This window comes from Ammospiza caudacuta, chromosome 2 (genome assembly GCF_027887145.1).
Source record: "Ammospiza caudacuta isolate bAmmCau1 chromosome 2, bAmmCau1.pri, whole genome shotgun sequence".
Lineage (NCBI taxonomy): Eukaryota > Metazoa > Chordata > Aves > Passeriformes > Passerellidae > Ammospiza > Ammospiza caudacuta.
In genome coordinates, this window is record NC_080594.1 from 115,531,605 (window position 1) to 115,549,780 (window position 18,176).

At 42.8% G+C, this 18,176-nt stretch overlaps 1 protein-coding gene across 1 annotated transcript in view; it reads left to right on the forward strand.

Moving 5' to 3' along the window:
- Positions 1 to 17,101, forward strand: part of LOC131554618 (V-set domain containing T-cell activation inhibitor 1-like) — a 33,910-nt gene extending 16,809 nt beyond the window's left edge. Inside the window, exons 3-7 of the mRNA XM_058800142.1 lie at positions 4,721 to 4,796; positions 5,214 to 5,266; positions 10,915 to 11,256; positions 12,389 to 12,424; positions 15,563 to 17,101. Of these exons, the coding sequence (XP_058656125.1) occupies positions 4,789 to 4,796; positions 5,214 to 5,266; positions 10,915 to 11,256; positions 12,389 to 12,424; positions 15,563 to 15,666 (543 nt within the window). The 5' untranslated portion in view covers positions 4,721 to 4,788 and the 3' untranslated portion in view covers positions 15,667 to 17,101. The remainder of the gene's footprint in view (positions 1 to 4,720; positions 4,797 to 5,213; positions 5,267 to 10,914; positions 11,257 to 12,388; positions 12,425 to 15,562) is intronic.
- The last annotated feature ends 1,075 nt before the right edge of the window (positions 17,102 to 18,176 follow it).

Consider the following 18,176-nt stretch of genomic DNA (forward strand, 5'->3'; position numbering starts at 1 on the left):
GAAATTATGGAGTCACTATCTGTGGAAGTGGTCAAAAAAATGTGCAGAGGTGGCACTTGAGGGCATGGTTTAGTGGTGAGCACAGCAGTGGTGCTGGGTTGACAGGTGGACTTGATGATCTTTGATCAACTTCAATGATTCTTTGATTCTACAGCTTTCCACCAGGAGCAAACCATCCACCATTACTCATTCATTCATTGTTCCCAGAAGGAAAATCTTTTCAGACCAGAAATGCCTTTGGTAACCTTTCAGTCCCCAGAGCCTGTTTGTGGCCCACAACAAGCCTCAAACAGGCAATGGGAAATTCCAGCAGCGTGGGGAAACACAGGAAAGCCCAAAGGCAGCACCCCACCCACCACCTCCACAGCTGGGCTGGTGTGACTGCACACAGAGCCACAGTGCTCAGCAGATGAGGGAAATTCGGAGAATTACAACTGCATAAAGTTTACTAAAACAAACAAACATGAAAACCAGGCCAGTCACCCACAGTAGGGCACCTGAAAAGCAGGATCCCAATCCAAACTCAGCTGTTACCACAGCTCATTTTGCAGCCTTTTGAAGCATTTTGAAGCCCCAGGCAGTCCCCCAAGGAAGCAGAGGACACTCCTTCCTTCCCATTGCCTTGGGCCACAAGGGTGGCTACAGAAACACTCACTGCCACCACTCAAACTGCCAGAAGATTGCTTTCAAATTAGGGCAACTTCAGAACCTAGAATCCTTGAAGAGGAAGCCACTGTTGGTTTTGACTATATATCAGCATGTATCCCTCTCCAAAATGTACTAAATCCCTCTCCTTGCACTAATTACAGGACAGGCCTGTAAATGATGCCTCATGTTGTTTATAGGTTGCTTTCAGATGAGACCAGAAGTAATTACCCAGTTTCGGTACAGGCTGTTGCATCATAAAACTTTCTCTAAGAAACCAGAGTGTAATTTCCACTTGCAAACTCACTCATTAGCTTTCTATTAACTAATGGCTTTTACCTAAATGTAATAGGACTGTTACTGTGGTTACACGAGAGGAGAGCATTTGAAGAAATGACAGAAAATGGCCTTGATGTGGGTAAGGAATAGCAAGGTGGCATTTTCCAGCTCAGGGAACACTCAGGATTTCACAGAGTCACGGAGAAAGGTGCCTCCCCAACCCTCATACAAGCACCAGTAACAAGAGTCACTTTGCATAAATCTGTTCTCTAAAGCCAAAGGTATGCAAGGGAGGGAGGGCAATAAAAAACATACTTGAAAAAATTACCAGTGACTAAGCTACCAAGCCTTGCCAGGTGCGCAATGAGAAGTTTCCACCTCGGCAGGGGCCTTCATTCATCTGTGGGTGATTTTGGCTAATCCTCTCAGAACTGCTGCTGCCCTCTCCAGCTGGTGTCTGCTCCACCTTGCACAACATTCATTCAGTGCCCAGTGCTGGATGGAAGTGCCAGGGGAGGTGGAAGAGCTGACAAAGCAAATCAGTTCCTTCAGTTTGTGCTGCCCACTTAGCTCACAACCACTTTGATATCAGTGGCACGTTCTGCGGTCACCACACACGGAGAGTTTCAGTGCTCCAACAGCATTAAGCCTTCAACAGCAGCATTTAGACCCTTTCTCACCCCATCCCTCCTGCACTGCAAAGGGACAATTGGAATCCATTTGCTTTGGGACACAAAGCCCTGCTGCTCTGCTGGAAACATTTGGTTACTTCACTACTTGATTAATTTAATTTTAATCCAGGCTGAGCTAGCGTGCTCAATACATGGCCTTGCAGATATGACACAAAAGCTGCAATCTGACACAAAGATTGTCAAGAAGATCTTAATTTTACAATTTAATCACATGCTTTACAAGTTAATAATACATCTTACAATTTAATCATATATTTTAATTGCACCCAATGCCTAATGTTATTTCAGGTAGGTTAGCATGTTAAAGAGTTACTAATTATCATTTGAATTCTTCATGAAGTGATTATTCATTGCAAAGCCTTACTTTATTAATTATTTTAACCTCTGGAAAAAGATGTCCTAAATAATTCCTGGAGCTAATTTAAATGACCAATAGATGGGTCAAATTTTAAATTTGTAAAAAAAATAGAAAGAAAAACCAGTAAGTTTCCAAGCTTCCATTTAATTTAAACCAGAAATGGAAAATAATAAAAATGAAATATAAAATACAAAGTTTAAAGTGCTTATCCACATGATACATCTTACACCAGCTCAGCTGAACAGACAGGAAGAGATCTCTCTTTTGGGGTACTGGGAACATCAAGTTAAGTCAGCTCAAACCAGAAAGAAATGTTATTTCAACTAAACAGCACTGAATTCAGCTAAATCAAGGGTCAGGTGCTCCAGCTAGACCATCTGAAGCATTCCTGTGCTTCCTTAAAAAAGGCCTGCATTGCTGTCCTTATGCACAAGCTTCACTCCAGTGGGGAAGTGACACCAGCACATGGATGGCAAGAGAGCTCAACATCCCAAATTGTGTATCTTAATTCTGATCTCAGTCACTCCCCAGTCCAAAACTTCCAAAGAGGCATTTCTGAGAAGCAGAAACTCCACAGGGAGTCCGTGGGAGGAAGGCAGCCAAAGGCAGGACACAAACAAACCAGCTCTGCTGGAACAGCCACCCTGCTTTTCCGGGAGTCACAATCAAATCTGACAGAAAATGACTGATGCTCCAGAATAATAATGCAACTTCCAGGAGGCACCCTCGTTTTCCTGGAGTCAGAATGAAAACTGTCAGAAAATTACTGACCTTCCAGAGGAATGATAGAACTTTCAGGAGCTCCTGCCCTGTGGGTCATTCCTGTCTGCTGCCACTGCACCTTTTAAAAGGCCTGTTAGCTGGCCATACATGCCGAAATGTTTAGCTGTTTCTGAATAAGGAGATTATCATAAGGACCACTTGTATGTAGAGAGAGAGTGGACATGGCCACAGTACCACAGAGCAGGATTGTCGCAGACATCTTTTATGAAAAATCCTTTCCTTAGAATTTTTCCTCCTGAGAAGCTGGGAGGCCTCAGCAACAAAATGTAAACATTGATTATCTGCTGCTGTGGAATGCAACAGGTGCATCTGTGATTAGCCCATGTTGGATGTTTGTAATTAATGACCAATCACAGTCAGCTGGCTTGAACACAGAGCCCAAGCCACAAACCTTTGTTATCATTCTTTCTATTCTATCCTTAGCTAGCCTTCTGATGAAATCCTTTCTTCTATTCTTTTAGTATAGTTTTAATGTAATATATATCATAAAATAATAAATCAGCCTTCTGAAACATGGAGTCAGATCCCCATCTCTTCCCTCACCCAAGAACCCCTGTGAACACCATCACACAGGATCTGCTTGGCCAGACCTCCCTGCTGCCTGACAGGAGAGGCTGCTGGGGAACCCTGGTCCAGCAGAACAAATTTGCTTCTGGTATTTTGGCAGCTTTATGAGGAATGGAACATCTGCAAAAAGCTGAGAGGACAGATAAACTCAACTCTTGTCACAGGCAACAACAATGACAGGACACAGCCCCAAACTGCACTTGGGGAGGGTCAGGCTGGACGTCAGGAAGAATTTTTCACAGGAAGGGTGTTAAGCTGGAGGTGGTGGAGTCAGCAGCCCTGCAGGTGCTCAAGAAAGAACTGGTGGCACTCTGGTCTGGCTGACAAAGGTTATTCTATCTCAGAGGCCTTTTCCAACCTCGATGATTCTGCAATAGGAGCAGCCATCAGTGGCTCAGTTTCATTGACAACAGGTAGGCAGGAAGGAAACAAATATGGAATAAACTTCCATAAATGTACACCCTTGCCCAAAACCTCCTCCACTGGGGAGGGAGGCAACCACAGAAGTCCAGCAGAGACAGGCAGGACACACTGTTAATGTCAAAGAAGCCAACGATGGCAGATGGTTTGCATTGAGTATAAGGAAGGGGCTGTTGAACAATTCATGAGCAGGGCTTGACCATGAGGAGAGAGGGAAGAACACAAATCCAGGCCTTGCCCTCCCCAGGAAGCCACACTGTGCCAGGAGCAACAGGCAGGGGAACAGCACCAGCACCTTCCCCACACAGAGCTTCCTCAGTGGGAAGAGAATCCTGGATAAAACACTGCTTCCACCATCAGCATCATCTCTGGGCACACAGAGAGGAACAATCACTCTGATATTTGTACTCTTTAATCTACAAGATCCTATGAGGAAAAGGAAGCCCAAACTCCACATTCATTCCCATCTCCACTCCTGCTCCATTTTGGATTTTTTCCTGAGAAAGTACCTGTTTTAAAAGCCTCCTCAAAGAAAATCTTTTCGTTTTCATTACAGGCTCATTATTTTTTTGGGAAATGTGCAGCTTTGGTGGTTTTCAGCAGTTTGTAGGATGGTGCCTACACCTCCTGGCAAATAAAACACCCATCAGGTTTCTCCACTTTCTACTGTCAGCTGGCTGCAGAACAAAAATCCCATCCCTGGGCTGAGAGCTCAGGGCTAGTCAGTGCAGGGCTTGTGAGTCACAGCCGTCCTACACAGGAAAATACATTCTTGGAATTGCAAGAGTGTGTGCAAAAAAACCAAAAGTAACACACAGTGAATCTACAAACACAGACTGTAAATGATATATACCCAGAAATTATATAACACCCTGTGTTTTACATACACCAAGTGAAAGAAAACAGCAAATGAATAATGTTCTCTCTTATAAGGAACACTTTTAACAAGAATTAAGAGTTTTTCACTCTTTTGCAGAGACACAAGTGGCAGCTCACGTGTCTGGTGAAGCTCCTGACAGATTCCCAAGGGCTAGGAGGCACAAAATGAAATGGTAAGTTATGCTTTTCCTTGGGCTGTGAAGGAGCTGAAGGAATTTGGGAGCAGAGGGAATTTAATTTAATTACCAACAGAAAATAATCTCAAGATCAAACTATGACTACGTAGATGCAATTAACATTGTATGTGAAGGCAGGAGGGAAGAGCAGGTCTGGTGCTGGCAAATGAAGCCTTGCCCATCATGAACACTGAAAACCTCAGTTCTACAGGCAGCAGATAAAACCCACACCAGGACTGGATGGCAAAACCAGCCAGGGTTTCTAACCCACCCAGCTTCATATCCAAATTACCTTCACAGAGGAAGGAGCTGGGAAAGATGGCATAAATTACACCAGAGGAAAGGTCTTTGATCTCTGCTCTAGCAACCTAACAAGGCACTTGACCTTTCTCTCTTCTCTCTCCTCCTCATTAGGGAGACTGCTCTCTGGATGGTTGCCTGCTCACTGGTTGCTTCTCTGCCCAGAGGTAAATATTCCATAGTGCACACCCAGGAATTTGCAGAGGCATTTACATGCAAACACAGAAGCTGCAAGCAGAACCTTGGAGCAAAAGAGAACAAATGAATACATTGCTTTGCATATATTTCATCACAATCCAAGGTTTGCAAGTACAGGTTGTAACCCTCAGATAAACTTCTGTATCCAAAAGAAGTGGTTTTCAAATTTAAGGTGTTTCAGACCCATAAACCTTTACCTATAAAGTTTATCCTGCCACATCCTTAAAAGTACCCTATCATTTTAATAATATTAAAGACTACTTGGAATCTCATCCTTTACAACCCCAAACCATCTTGCAGCTGCTTAGCTCTACCAGAGTTGACTTTCTGACATTACATGAATTAGATACCATCTTCCCTATGAAAAGGATAAACCAGTGCATGTTGTTGAGAGAACTTTACACAAGATGCAGTTTCCTTATTGATGTTTAAGCAGTAGTAAGACCTCTGTGTGTGGTCAGGACTCCTCTGTTTACCTGCAAGTGCCTCACATTTGCCACTGTGGTGGTTAAGGATGCTACACTTCACCTGGAAAACAAGGGGGGAACAAAAAACCCAATCTTCATGAGCTTCCCTGAACCACACTTTGATTGCTGAAGCAGGAGTTTTCTCTCATTACAGGAATCTTACAGATTGGCTAAATTGTCACATCCAACTTCATCTTAACAGGCTTAAACATTTCAGCAATATTTAAAACACATTTATTTTTTTTAAATCCACAAAATAAATTCATCCCACTTTTCTTACAACTGCAAGTGAAAGCTGTGTGGCAACATTCATCTCCAAGATGGAGAACTGCCCCTTCCATGTGCAAAGCTTTCCTGATAGGGAAGATGAGCATTATTAATCCTGATGTACGCACCTCAGCAACAACTGCCACCACAACTACTCCAGTTTTCTGGCCAGGAATCTCCCTGCTTCCACATCTCCTGCTGCAGCAACAGCCTCAGTGGAAAGCTTTACCAGCACTTTAGCAGGACTTTTCTTCTCAAGACTTCTGGGGGCAAGTCAAGTACCAGTCCTTATAGAAGTCTGTTCTCCCCATCTACAAAAGACCCCTTGCAGCGGTGGGCTGATTAAATAACTCCTTCCAGCAGATTTCAGTCACCTGCTCTCATCCCAGCCAGCTTCAGCAGTGCCTCCTTTTCTGCCTCCTTCTGCCCTGATTTTACCAGCTGGAAGCAGCAAGGGCAGGGTGGGCTGAACCCTGTGGGTGTTTTTAGGGTCCTCAGGAGCGTTACAGGGTTTGTACACCATGCCATGGAGGAGAGGGAATGGGTATGGCTCAGCTCAGATATGCTAAATACTGCTGTCCTCCACCTTCAGAGAAAGAATCAAGAGGAAAAAGGTGCACTGCTAAAACCAGTATCAAATGTACAGTGTCCACAGCCAGGAGGCAGGACCCACACCCTTCCTCCCTCCTTTGCTCATTGGGAGAATCCTTATTGTCCATTTTTCTGAATGGAGCTACAAGCTCTGTTCATCATCTTCTCTTCATCCAAAAAGAGGTGGATTTTGGATGCATTGCAAGCACTCTCTCTCTCACAGCACCCTGCAGACAGGACCTTTCCCACCAGGAAAGTCTCTCTCCCTCCTCCTCTGGAGGCTCCCTTCTTCCCCTGCAGCAGCCTCAGGCACTCTCGTCTCCCTCTGTGGTTTCCTGACCGTGGTCAGGCTCAGCCAGAACCACATCTGCTTTCACACATGGCCATGCCCTAGGGACACTGCTGAGCACAGCCTTTCCCTGTCAGGATCAGGAGGAAAGGGCTGCAGATGGTATTTCGTGTTCTGGCTCAAATGTTTATTATTTCTTATCTGTATTAGAATCTTACAAGCTGTGAGTTCTACAGCATCCTACTAACAAGCTACAAAATGGCCCTATATCTATCTCTACAAGGTCTTTTAAGGAAAAACTATCCAATTAAGAAATGACACCTGAACTATTTTTACTTTTAACCCAATATCTAATCACTCATGTCCCACAATGCAGAATTTTCTGTCCAATTACAAAATACCACCCAAACCCATGGAGCAGAAGGTGTAGGAGGACCAGCCTCTGCCCTAAAACCTCCAACTTAGCTTTATATATTATCACTGTCATATTTTCTGAAAAATTCCTTTGCCAGGATCTCTTCTCCTGCAAAACTGAGAAGCCGCAGAGAAAAATGTGAATAATAATTATCTGATTGCTTCTCCTGTGTTTGCTGCTTTGGAATGTGGTCTGGACATTGTTTACCAACAGGTGCATGTTTGAGTGGTTTCATGTGAATTGTTTTTAGTTAATGACCAATCACCATCTGCTGTGTCAGACTCTCTGAGTCAGTCATGAGCTTTCATTATCATTTTTGTTAAGCCTTCTGATGTATCCTTTCTCTTTCTTTAGTACAGTTTTAGAATAGTAATATAATATAATATAATATAATATAATATAATATAATATAATATAATATAATATAATATAATATAATATAATATAATATAATATAATATAATATAATATAATATAATATAATATAATGTAAATCAGCCTTCTGAGAACACGGAGTCAGATTTCTCATCTCTCACCTCGTCCTGGGGACCTCAGCAAACACCACAATATATATTACTATATTCTAAACCCTTAAACTCTAAATTTTCCACCCTGTGATATTACAGACTTCTATTCAAACACCCACAATCCCAGTTCTGTCATTCCATTTGGGAACCCTCCTCCACGGCCTCAGGTCAAATGCAGTGTTCTCTTGAGGTTCTGTCCTTTCAGCACAGAAAGTTTTAAATTCTCAGCATCCAGGGTTCCAACATTTCCCCAGGCCCCAGCAGCTCAGAGAAGGGGCTCAGGACACTCCATCCCCTCCCTCGTGCAGCAGTGGCCCCTTGGGATGTGCTGGGGACAGCTGATGGCCCTGCCTGCCCTGCGTGTGTCACCGATTGCAGGGTGACACATGCAGGGCAGGGAGGGCACAGCACAGGGGAGGCTGAGCTTTGTCATAATTCAAGTGCCCTTTGAGAAGCAAATCCTGGCCAGCAGCTGATGCATTCTGAAAATTGCAGAACCACAGAATCAATTAGGCTGGAAAAGACCTCTGGGATCATCAAGTCCAAGCTGTGACCAACACCACCTTGTCACCCAGACCATGTCATTGAGTGCCACGTCCAGCCTTTCCTTAAACACCTCCAGGGGTGGTGACTCCAGCACCTCCCTGGGCAGCCTGTTCCCAGGTCTGATCACCTTGTGAAGAATTTTTTGTCATGGCCAAAGCCCAATGACCAAATGGCTCACCTCTCCACACAACAAAGGGATTCTCCTTCCACCACTAAGCAGAAAAATCTTGGGATATGTGGTTTTTTCAGCTAAAAGCTGACATTGTTGGGCAAACTGGGCTGGGATTTTCAGCTGAAAACCAAAGAAAAGCAGATGTGTGGTCATAGAGTTATAACTGAAGACATTTACTTGGCTCCCACATTCAGCTGTCTGGATCGTGCTTTTCCTTCTGCTTTCATGCCTGGATAAACACAGTGTGACACCAGAGAAGGCTGATTGATATGGAAACAGAGGCCTGAGCATGTGACAGGCTGGGCCTCGGCTGATGTCACTGCCTTCAAGGGGAAACTGGGACTCTCTTTGGTCTTTAGCCTGACATATGCAGAGAGCTGATGCAAGCCAGGAACTCAGGAGTGACCCCACTGCAACCAAAAACATTTATTTCTATGTTGAGTCCAATTACTTGCCCCTTATGCTTCACAAAACTTTGGCCATGGAAGCAGATTGAGTTGTTTCACAGTGAATTTTAGCTTTTCTTTTTGGTGCAGTCACAGACTCACACTGCTTTTGTTTTGCTCCATGCTGGGAATAACTTTTTCATCCAAATTAATTAATCTGCATTTAATTTATAACATTATTTTATGCAACAGGTTTGGCCAGAATGCTAATTTAAGCCCACATTCTGTGCTGGAAATACCTAGCTGTTCGTGCTTTATAAATGCATTAAAACTTTTTTTATTACCCAGTCTACCCTACAAAATGTGGCACTGCAATCTCATAGGAATTGTCCTACCTGATAGTGGCAGACTCACCCATTTTGGGGAGTTTTAGTATGCTTTCAGCTCACTTGGAAGGATTTATAGAAATAAATGGCACCAAAGTTGTGAAATGAACAGTGTGTGTAAGGGGGGTGCAGCTGCCTGCCCTGCCTGTGCCCCTGTTTGCCCACCTGCAGGATATTTCCATCCTGGCTCTTGCACGTGCTAGAATTGGTTGGGAAGGTTGGTAACACCTCTGCCTGATGTCAGGGACAGCCACCAAGTCTCCCCAAGGTCTTGGAAAAACCATTTATCTAAAGTGGGAATGACAGACTCTTCTTTCTGTCTGCTTTCCTAGACACCAAAGAGTGTGAGACCACCAGACCTGCATCAGCAAGAGTGCACCAAGCCAGACCTGCAGGAAAAAGCTCTTTTCTGTCAGATCCTCTGCAAGATTTTGCAGGGAAAGGGAGATGGGAGCCCCCAGGACATTGCTTAAAAGTTGGGAATTGGGATCAGGTAGCCAAATAATGGGAGTTGTGGGAGAACAAACTCATCCAGGATTTTTCTCCTGGTCTAGCACCGTTTTTACACTTCTCCTTTTTTTCAGACAGACTTCCTACAAAACCAGAACTTGTTTCATTATATCTGCCCACCTCCACTTCCCTACATCCCCTTTTCCTCTTGTGACCTGGCCTATTATTTAAAGCCAAATCAGACACCTAACCCCAGAGACTGAGATTGCCAAAAGCTGGAAGAAAAATCACCAGCTAAGGGGAAACAAGCTCGGGCAAAAGGCCCACTTCCAAAGTGGAGGCAACTTGCACATATCAGCATCTGTCCTGCTGTATGGGGGTCTCAGTTGTGGGTTTCTCTCGGTCTGGATTGAAGGCACTTGAGACAGTAATTCATGTTCACACTCAGGTGTTTATTATTTCTTATCAGTAAAACAGTCTCACTGCTGTGAGTTCTGCAGCTTTTCATTAGAAGGCACAAAATGACAACAATCTCTTGGTACAAGGTCTTTTAAGACTAAACTATCCAATGAAGAACTGACACCTGGATTATTTTCCCTTTTACCCCAATAACTGATCCCACAGAGCTGCAATGGGGACTTTTCTGCCCAATTACAAAATGCCACCCAAACCCATGGAGAAGAAGGAAGAAGAAGCATGAAGAAGAAACCCAGGACAACACCCTATGCCCTCCATCTTGCTTCCATCCACAACATACTAAAAACCCCAAAACTTAAATTTCATACTAAGTGATACATCTACACTGCTCTCTATAATCTATTTCACACTTTAGTGGATTCCAGTCTATCTTGAAGTCTGGGAAACTTTCTCCATGGATGAGGGTCAGAGTCAGTGCTGCCCTGGGTGCTCTGTCTGCACCCCAGAGCAGACAGAGAAATATTCCCAGTGCCCTGGGTTTCCACACAGCTGGCTGGGCTCTGAGCACACATGGCCCTCCTGGCTGGAAACAGGAGAATTTGGGAGGGAGAGTGGCAATAATGATGTGGTGGAGCCAAATTACAGGAAAAGTGGTGCCCCTGTCTCTGCTGCACGCTGATGGAACTGTCTGGGCTTTATTGCAGGTCAGCTGGACACCACGTGCCATGCATTTGTTGGACAAACTGTGGTCCTGCCCTGCACCACCAGCCCTCCTGGAGAGCTGGCCCTCGCCAAGTCCATGCTCTACTGGCAGATTGGCACCAAGGAGCTGGTGCACTTCTTCCAGAATGGGCACGATTCACTGGACGGCCAGGACAAAAAGTTCCATGACAGAACCAGTCTTTTTCTGGACCAGATGAAATATGGCAACTTTTCCTTAAAGATCTCCAATGTCCAGTTAGGGGATGATGCTGAATATTCCTGCATCTACAGACACACTGAGAGCCACCAAACAAAGAAATCTACAATTAAACTCAATGTATCAGGTAAGATTTTTTTTAGTACAGAGGAGGGAGTTGAGGGCACCATTTCTTGTTGATAAGCCATATGCAGCCATTGAGAGGGATTTCTTAAATTTTTAAAGCAATTTTTCACTCAGTTTCATTCTTGTTTTTGTTGGAAGAATATGTGAGAAAGAAAAGATAAATCCTTTTTGTTCAGCTTCAGCACTCCAGGACTCCTAAAGGCAAGGCACCTGCCTCTTCATCCTCCCTTTAAGGAGACAATAATGTTCCCAGATTTAAGCCTCTGGTTATTTATGGGTTTGTACTGTCCTTGATCCACTTTGCCCCTGAGGAGCAGCAGAGTTAATTTCACTGTTTTCACGTGGGCCTGTGAAGCAGAAGTTTAATCCTGGCAATTGGATCCAAGGTCCAGGTCACATTCCCTTTCAGAGCAATGACAGCCAGTTGCTGCTTTCCTTTCCCCCTGCAGCTGGAAGATGTGGGTCTGATGGCATGGCTGGACAGATGCAACAAGAATTTTTATTTATCCTCCTCAGGAAAATGAGTGAGACCATAACACATGTTTGAATAATGCCAAACATGTTTGAACTACATACAAGCATAGAAACCAGAAGGATGAGGCATTGAGTTTGACCAGCTGACCAGCTGAAAAGAAAATTAAAAAAAATAAGAGATACACATCAAAACAAATCATACATTTTTAAGGTGTCTTGCTTGAATAAATCAGCTGGAAACTTTCATTATGCTCAACCACATAGATTTACTTCTGCTTAAAATAGGAAAAAATTGTTTTCAAATAATATAAACTTTTTAATATCTTTCTTTAGATGCACATAATTCTCGAGAGAAAAATGCTTTCAAAATGTAAAGTGAAATAACATTTGTTCAAAAAATTTTGAAGTGAAATGTTTTGCAGTTTTCAAAATGAAAAAAAGAGATGTTTTGAAAATGCAGAATCAGAATGTTTCAGTCATCTAAATTTTGGGAGCAGTAAGGTGTCTTTGATATTACTCTGCGATCATACTTAAACTTCCAGTTTGTTTGACAACTGTAGGAAAAAAAATAACATTAACCCTTAGATCAATTATCAGAAAAAGAGAAAAAGTTCTAGGTTCAAACAATTAACGTTGATTATTGTGGGTTTTTTTCCCAGCTGCACCTAGGATTGAGGAGCCACCTTCCCCTTCTGGTAAGGCAACACTCCTTAACTTGCAAGTGTCTGGGTGATTTTCCTGTGCTTTATTTTGTATTGGCAAGATTGGCAAAACGTGCTGAATGGAGAAAGTCCAATAAACTTGGGGTGCTTGTTCTGCCTCACTGAGCTGTCCCAGAGAGGGAAAATCATCTCCAGCACTGAGACAGACCTGGGCTGCAGGGAGAGGGAGGCTGAAGGGCCAGGGGTCTCATAAAGACACTGGGCATCATAAAAACCACTAAAAACCAAGGGACACAGAAGCCACTCCATTCTGGGAGTGAAGGCCTTTGTAAATTCCCTTGCCGTGGATAAACCACAGGGTTATCAAGGCTGTGAGACACCTGCAAGGTCATCCAGCCCCACCATCACCAACCCCAAACCATGTTTGTCCCCAGGTGCCACATCCAGGGGCCTCCTGGGCACTTCCAGAGATAGGGATTCCACCACCTCCCTGGGCAATGTATTCCAATGCCTCCGACCACTCTCTCAGTGATTTTTTTTTTTCCTAATATCTGACCTGAATGTCCCCTGACATAATTTAAGGCCATTTCCTCTCATCCTTTGATTTGAGACACAGCAGAAGAGACCAACCCCACCCAACTACCACTTCCTCTCAGGTAGTTCTGAAGTTACACTACCAGGTACCAGGTCAAGAGATCTGGGGGGTCCTTTTGGTAATAAATATTAAAAGCAAACACACCATTAATGACTCCACTGTCCTTCTGGGAAATTAAGGTAGACTTCATCCAAAGGCAATATTGCAATATAGTGCAAATGTTATCATTAGCTTTATTCATTACAGAGAATACACAAAGGTCATTACAGAACATTCGGTAATATAAATTACAGAAACTACACAAAGGTCATTTGTAAACACTTCTGGAGTGAACTCAATGCAGAAGGGATGTCCAGTTTCTAGATACCATTGTCAGTAACTTCTTCCCTAAAAATCTTCCTTGCAAGTCGAATGATTCTTATTAGTGCTACAAAATCTTAAATTGGCATTAAACCTACAACACTTTGTCATATAAAATCAGCAGCAGCAGTTTTTATTTTACTCAATGGGGCTGGAAGATATGAACCTTTACATAGTAATTATTATATTACATTTAATGTGATAAGTTCAGCCACCCTATGACATTACAGACAGATTAGGCTGCCATAAACTCAAATAGAAACTGAGAAAGAGAAATGTTCCAGTGTTTTATCTCATGATCACACAGAAGGAAAAAAAACAGCCCCTGCAATATTCCCACAAACCCCAACAGTTCTTGTGCCTGACAAGCAAAAAACAACTTGCAAAAATACAGGAAATATTAATTTTTAGACCGAAGCTAGGTAGTCTAGCTGGCCTGAAGGCCTTTAAAAAACATGAAGTTAAATTCAATATGGTATAATGTGCTTTCACATTACTTTATAAAAGCAAATAGAACAGGAATTAGAATATCTCCAGCTGTTACCTTCCACAAGAAATCAGAAATTATTGAAGATCAAACTTCTTAATGCAGAAGCAGTGGAAGATTTTCAAAACCAAATGTAAGTGGATTGTACTTAATGGAGATAGTTGTATATATGTTTGACTCAGCCAAAACCTTCCTGACAACTACCCCTGAATATAAACTATTTCTAATAATGAAAAGGCACTTTCATTGAGGAAGAAAACAAATAAATTATTGAAACACAAGGGGAGTGTTTCACTTTAGGAGTAGAAACTAAAACACACACCTTTGACACCCGGTGGTTCTTGTACTGCAGGATTTTGAGGGACTTGGGGATGAGGAAAGAACAAAAGCCCAACTTTTTAAGTGTAATTCTTTGCAAAAAGGGAAAATATATTTCCTGTTGTCAACTTCTTTTAAAGAAAATCATCAGCCACAGCTCTCCCTTTTTTTATATATTTTCAGTAATTTCTTAAGCAAGAGAGAAAGGCAATCTGTTTTATATTAGCTGTTATTTCAGAAGGGATTTAGGAAAATTAAAAAATGAGCTGCTGGGAACAAAGGCATTATATACAGAAACAGTTCTCACATTTTGCAGTCAACCAGATCAACAAATACTATTTTTACGTCAAGCAGAAACAATTTTCATCTGTTTCACTATGGCTACATATCTGTTTGTTTGCTGCATGGATTATTTTTCCCAGCTACTAGTTTAACACTTTTTCTGGGAAAAACGAAAGGGCCTGGGCCTGGGAGAGGACACAAAAGGCCAGGATGCTTGTTGTTACAACTCTACATTTATTCCAAAGCATTACTGAGGATCAGCTGATGTTTAATTGTTCTCTACACATTAATATCACAAACTCCTCCCAGGAACAGGGGAGCAGCACCCTGGCTAGAGATAAATTGACTCCACTGAGATACTGAGAGCTGATCCCACAGCAATAGGAACAGCCCTCAGTATATAAATACCAATATACAGCCTGCTCCTCACAGAGAAGGACTTGGAACACTTATAGGAAAAAAATCTCTTCTTTTTAACTCAGGGGTTGAAAATCTCTTTTTACTTGTGTACTACATCCAGCACAGGTTGGAGGTACCACCTGTGCCAAGGGTAATTTGTGCCCTTGGTCCACGTTGTGGGTTTTGTACCAAGAGTGGCCCTCAGTGCTGCTGCCACCTAAAGTGTGTGTGACCTAGATATTTTAATATTTATTCCCATTATTTATGGACTCTTAATCAAAACATCTCCCTCAGGCCCTGAGTAGGAAGAAGGAAAATGTATTTTCATCCTAAAATCATAGAGTGGCTTGGGCTGGAAGGCATCCCAAAGATCCCACAGTTCTCATCTCCCTGCCACGGGCAGGGACAGCTCCCAGTAAACACCTGGCTGGTTGTTGCTTTTCTGTCAGGATTTTAAACAAAAGCTCTCAGTCCTCCAGAAAAGCTGCAATCATTGTTGCTGAGTTTCTGCATCTTTTCTCTGAAAAATTTATTTGTCCCAGTACCTTGAGACCTTTTTGTCTGGACTCTCTACAGACACAAAAAAGGAGAATTATGAAAATGAGGCAAAATCCATTGCTTTAAAAACAATCCTCCATCCATTCATGTAAAATGTGTAATGCAAACTTATAATATATTTTTCTGTCAAGTCATCACTTGCATGCTGACTTTCTCTTTTTCAATTTTTCAGAGCAGAATCAGATTCCCTCCGGAAGCTCCGTGGATGTGCCAAGCCTGGCTCTGCTTCCCCTCTCTTTCCTCCTCCTGGTCCCCCTGGGGCTTTGGCACTTGTAACAGGGAAATCCAACCTTGTCTTTGGGAATTTCTCCTCCCCAGAGGACCTTTCTGGGCAGGACAGGTCTGTGGGGTCACTGTGACACCTGCTCCAAGAGCTGAGAACAGACCAAGCATTATTAGGTGTTTTCGTCCCACATTCTGGTCTTCCACAAAACCAAGGGCAGTAAAACTCTGAGGTGGCAATTCTGCTTTTGCATTTGTTTCTTGGAGTCCAGTTTTAGTGCTGCCAGGATATACAATTTATTTTGGATTGTGTGGGTTTGCTTTAATGACAGGAGGAAAGGCTCACAAAACTCCAGGATTGGATTATAGTGAGATCTTTTGCCTTTCATCTGCTGTCCTTCAAGACAACTGAAAGGAGGAGTGGGAGTAACTACTCTCTGTGTCAGAAAAACTGGAAGTAGGAAAGCACTCCCATTGTCTGAAATGTGAGGATGGCAAGCTTGTGAAACTTGATTATGTGGAACTTCAGCTTCTGTTTTCACTCCTAAACGTCATGGGCTATGAGTAAGAACTCTTTTTTTCCACAAGAAATGTAATATTTCTTCAGCAGAAGGGTGATGCTGACCGAGAAAGAATGTGGAAGTTCATAAAAATATCCATATAGAGGAAGGAAGTGATGTATTACTATAAAATCCAGCTAAACAAGCCAAAAAATTCAGAAGGCTGAATTCAGCATTATCTTTTTCTGTCATGAAATATGGCAAAGCTGGATTCTTAAGCTGGAACTGTGCAATGAGAAATCGTTACTGTGACAATGTTACTTCTTTAAAAACAGTACCTTTGGAGGGGAAAAAACCATTTAAAAACTCATCAGAATGCTTGTAATCGATACCTATGCAAACTAAAGGGGTTTATTTCTATAAATGTTCAATTCAGGTAGCAGAGGTGTCCTGTGCAAAACTTGAGTCCAAAGGATCCTGCATACAAACAAGGCTGAGGCAGTGCAGAAGTTTTTTTCAGGCCAGAACTGCAACTCCCCTGTTTCACAACCAAAAAGCATCCAGAGAACAGAGCTGAGACTGAACCAGCAGAGACTGAACACGCTGAGCCTCGGGCAGGGGGAATGATTCACAAGGATGCACAAAGTCACTCTGATTTGGAGCAGTTGCACCTTTTTATTTTTCCATTGGAGAGACAAGACTGTTTTTGCAAGGAAGGGACAGAATAAATCAGAGCTGAAAATGGACACAGAGGAGACAATTACCTTTGAATTTCTTAACTAAAGGCTCTTTCTTCATGGTGGGGAGGAGAAACAAAATCCCACACGTGGCCTGTGCTGGTGCTGCAGTGAAGCTCAGCTGATATTTGGCTACCCTGAGTACAGAGCAGCTCAGTGGAACAGCTGGGGTCCAAGTGCACAGAGAGATTTGATTGTAATAACTGTACATACTGTGACTGTCTTTTTGTGTCCCACCCTCCAAACGTTTGTCTCAGAGTTTGTGTATTTTTCAAGACACAATTTGATTACATATAAAAACCTGAAATAAAACCAAAAACTCTGATGAGAGCAATTGCTTGGACTGTAAGAGTTCTTTATTTGTATTTGAGTTGCTCCCTACAGTTAGAGAGGTTCCTCTGCAATTAGAAGGTTTAAGAAGTAACATCTGTGTGGTTTTGTTGTCCCTAAAAGTCTGGACTGCTTGCCTCATCTCAAGGACTCCATGACCTCTAAAAATCTGATAGCCACTTCAGCAGCCCAGCATTTCTCAGGAATTGTAGAATCCCAGAATAGTTGAGGCTGGATAAGATCATTGAGTCCAACAATTAACTCAGCACTGCCAAGTCCAAAATTAAACCAGATCCCTCAGAGCCACATCTACACATCCTTTAGATCCGCCCAGGGGTGGCAGTTCAGTTAAACAATCTCAACATTTTGGTACCAGCTGTGTGTGAGGACACGTGTCCAGACAGAGACTAGAGACAAATTTCCTTGCCAGCAGTGACCCTGTCCAGAGGGCTGCCAGAAAAAAAACACTCTGTTAGGAGCCAGGACTTCAAACCATATGTAATTTATAAACTAAACTCCACGTTTTGTGTCACACTTGAAAACAAACCAGGAGCCAGTGCATTTTAGAAGCAAACTTTCCTCTTTGCAAAGGGTGTCACAAGGCAAAGGGATGTCGAAACAGCCCATCCTGGAATAATTTGCTCTAGCTGTGCTAATTGCATTCCCACATAGTGCTGTATGTAGCAACAATCCAGACTGGAATTATAAAATTCCTTAATCATAGCACTGATGGCCACATTAAAAAAGACAAGGTCACATCTTTTAGCCAATGCAGATGGATTTTTTTTGGAGATGTTGGTGGAGCTTGGGAGTCTTATTCCTTTAACAATATCCTTCCCTCCTTTCCCTTTAGACTTTTCCTTAAACCTTTTCTCTTAGCCTTTCTCTTCTAAACTATGGCCAGATTTTGGGTTTATATCTCATCCCAGGTGCCTTCCAGTTACACTGTACATAAGACATCTAAAATCTCTCCCTCTCTCCCAATTCCTCCCTTTCC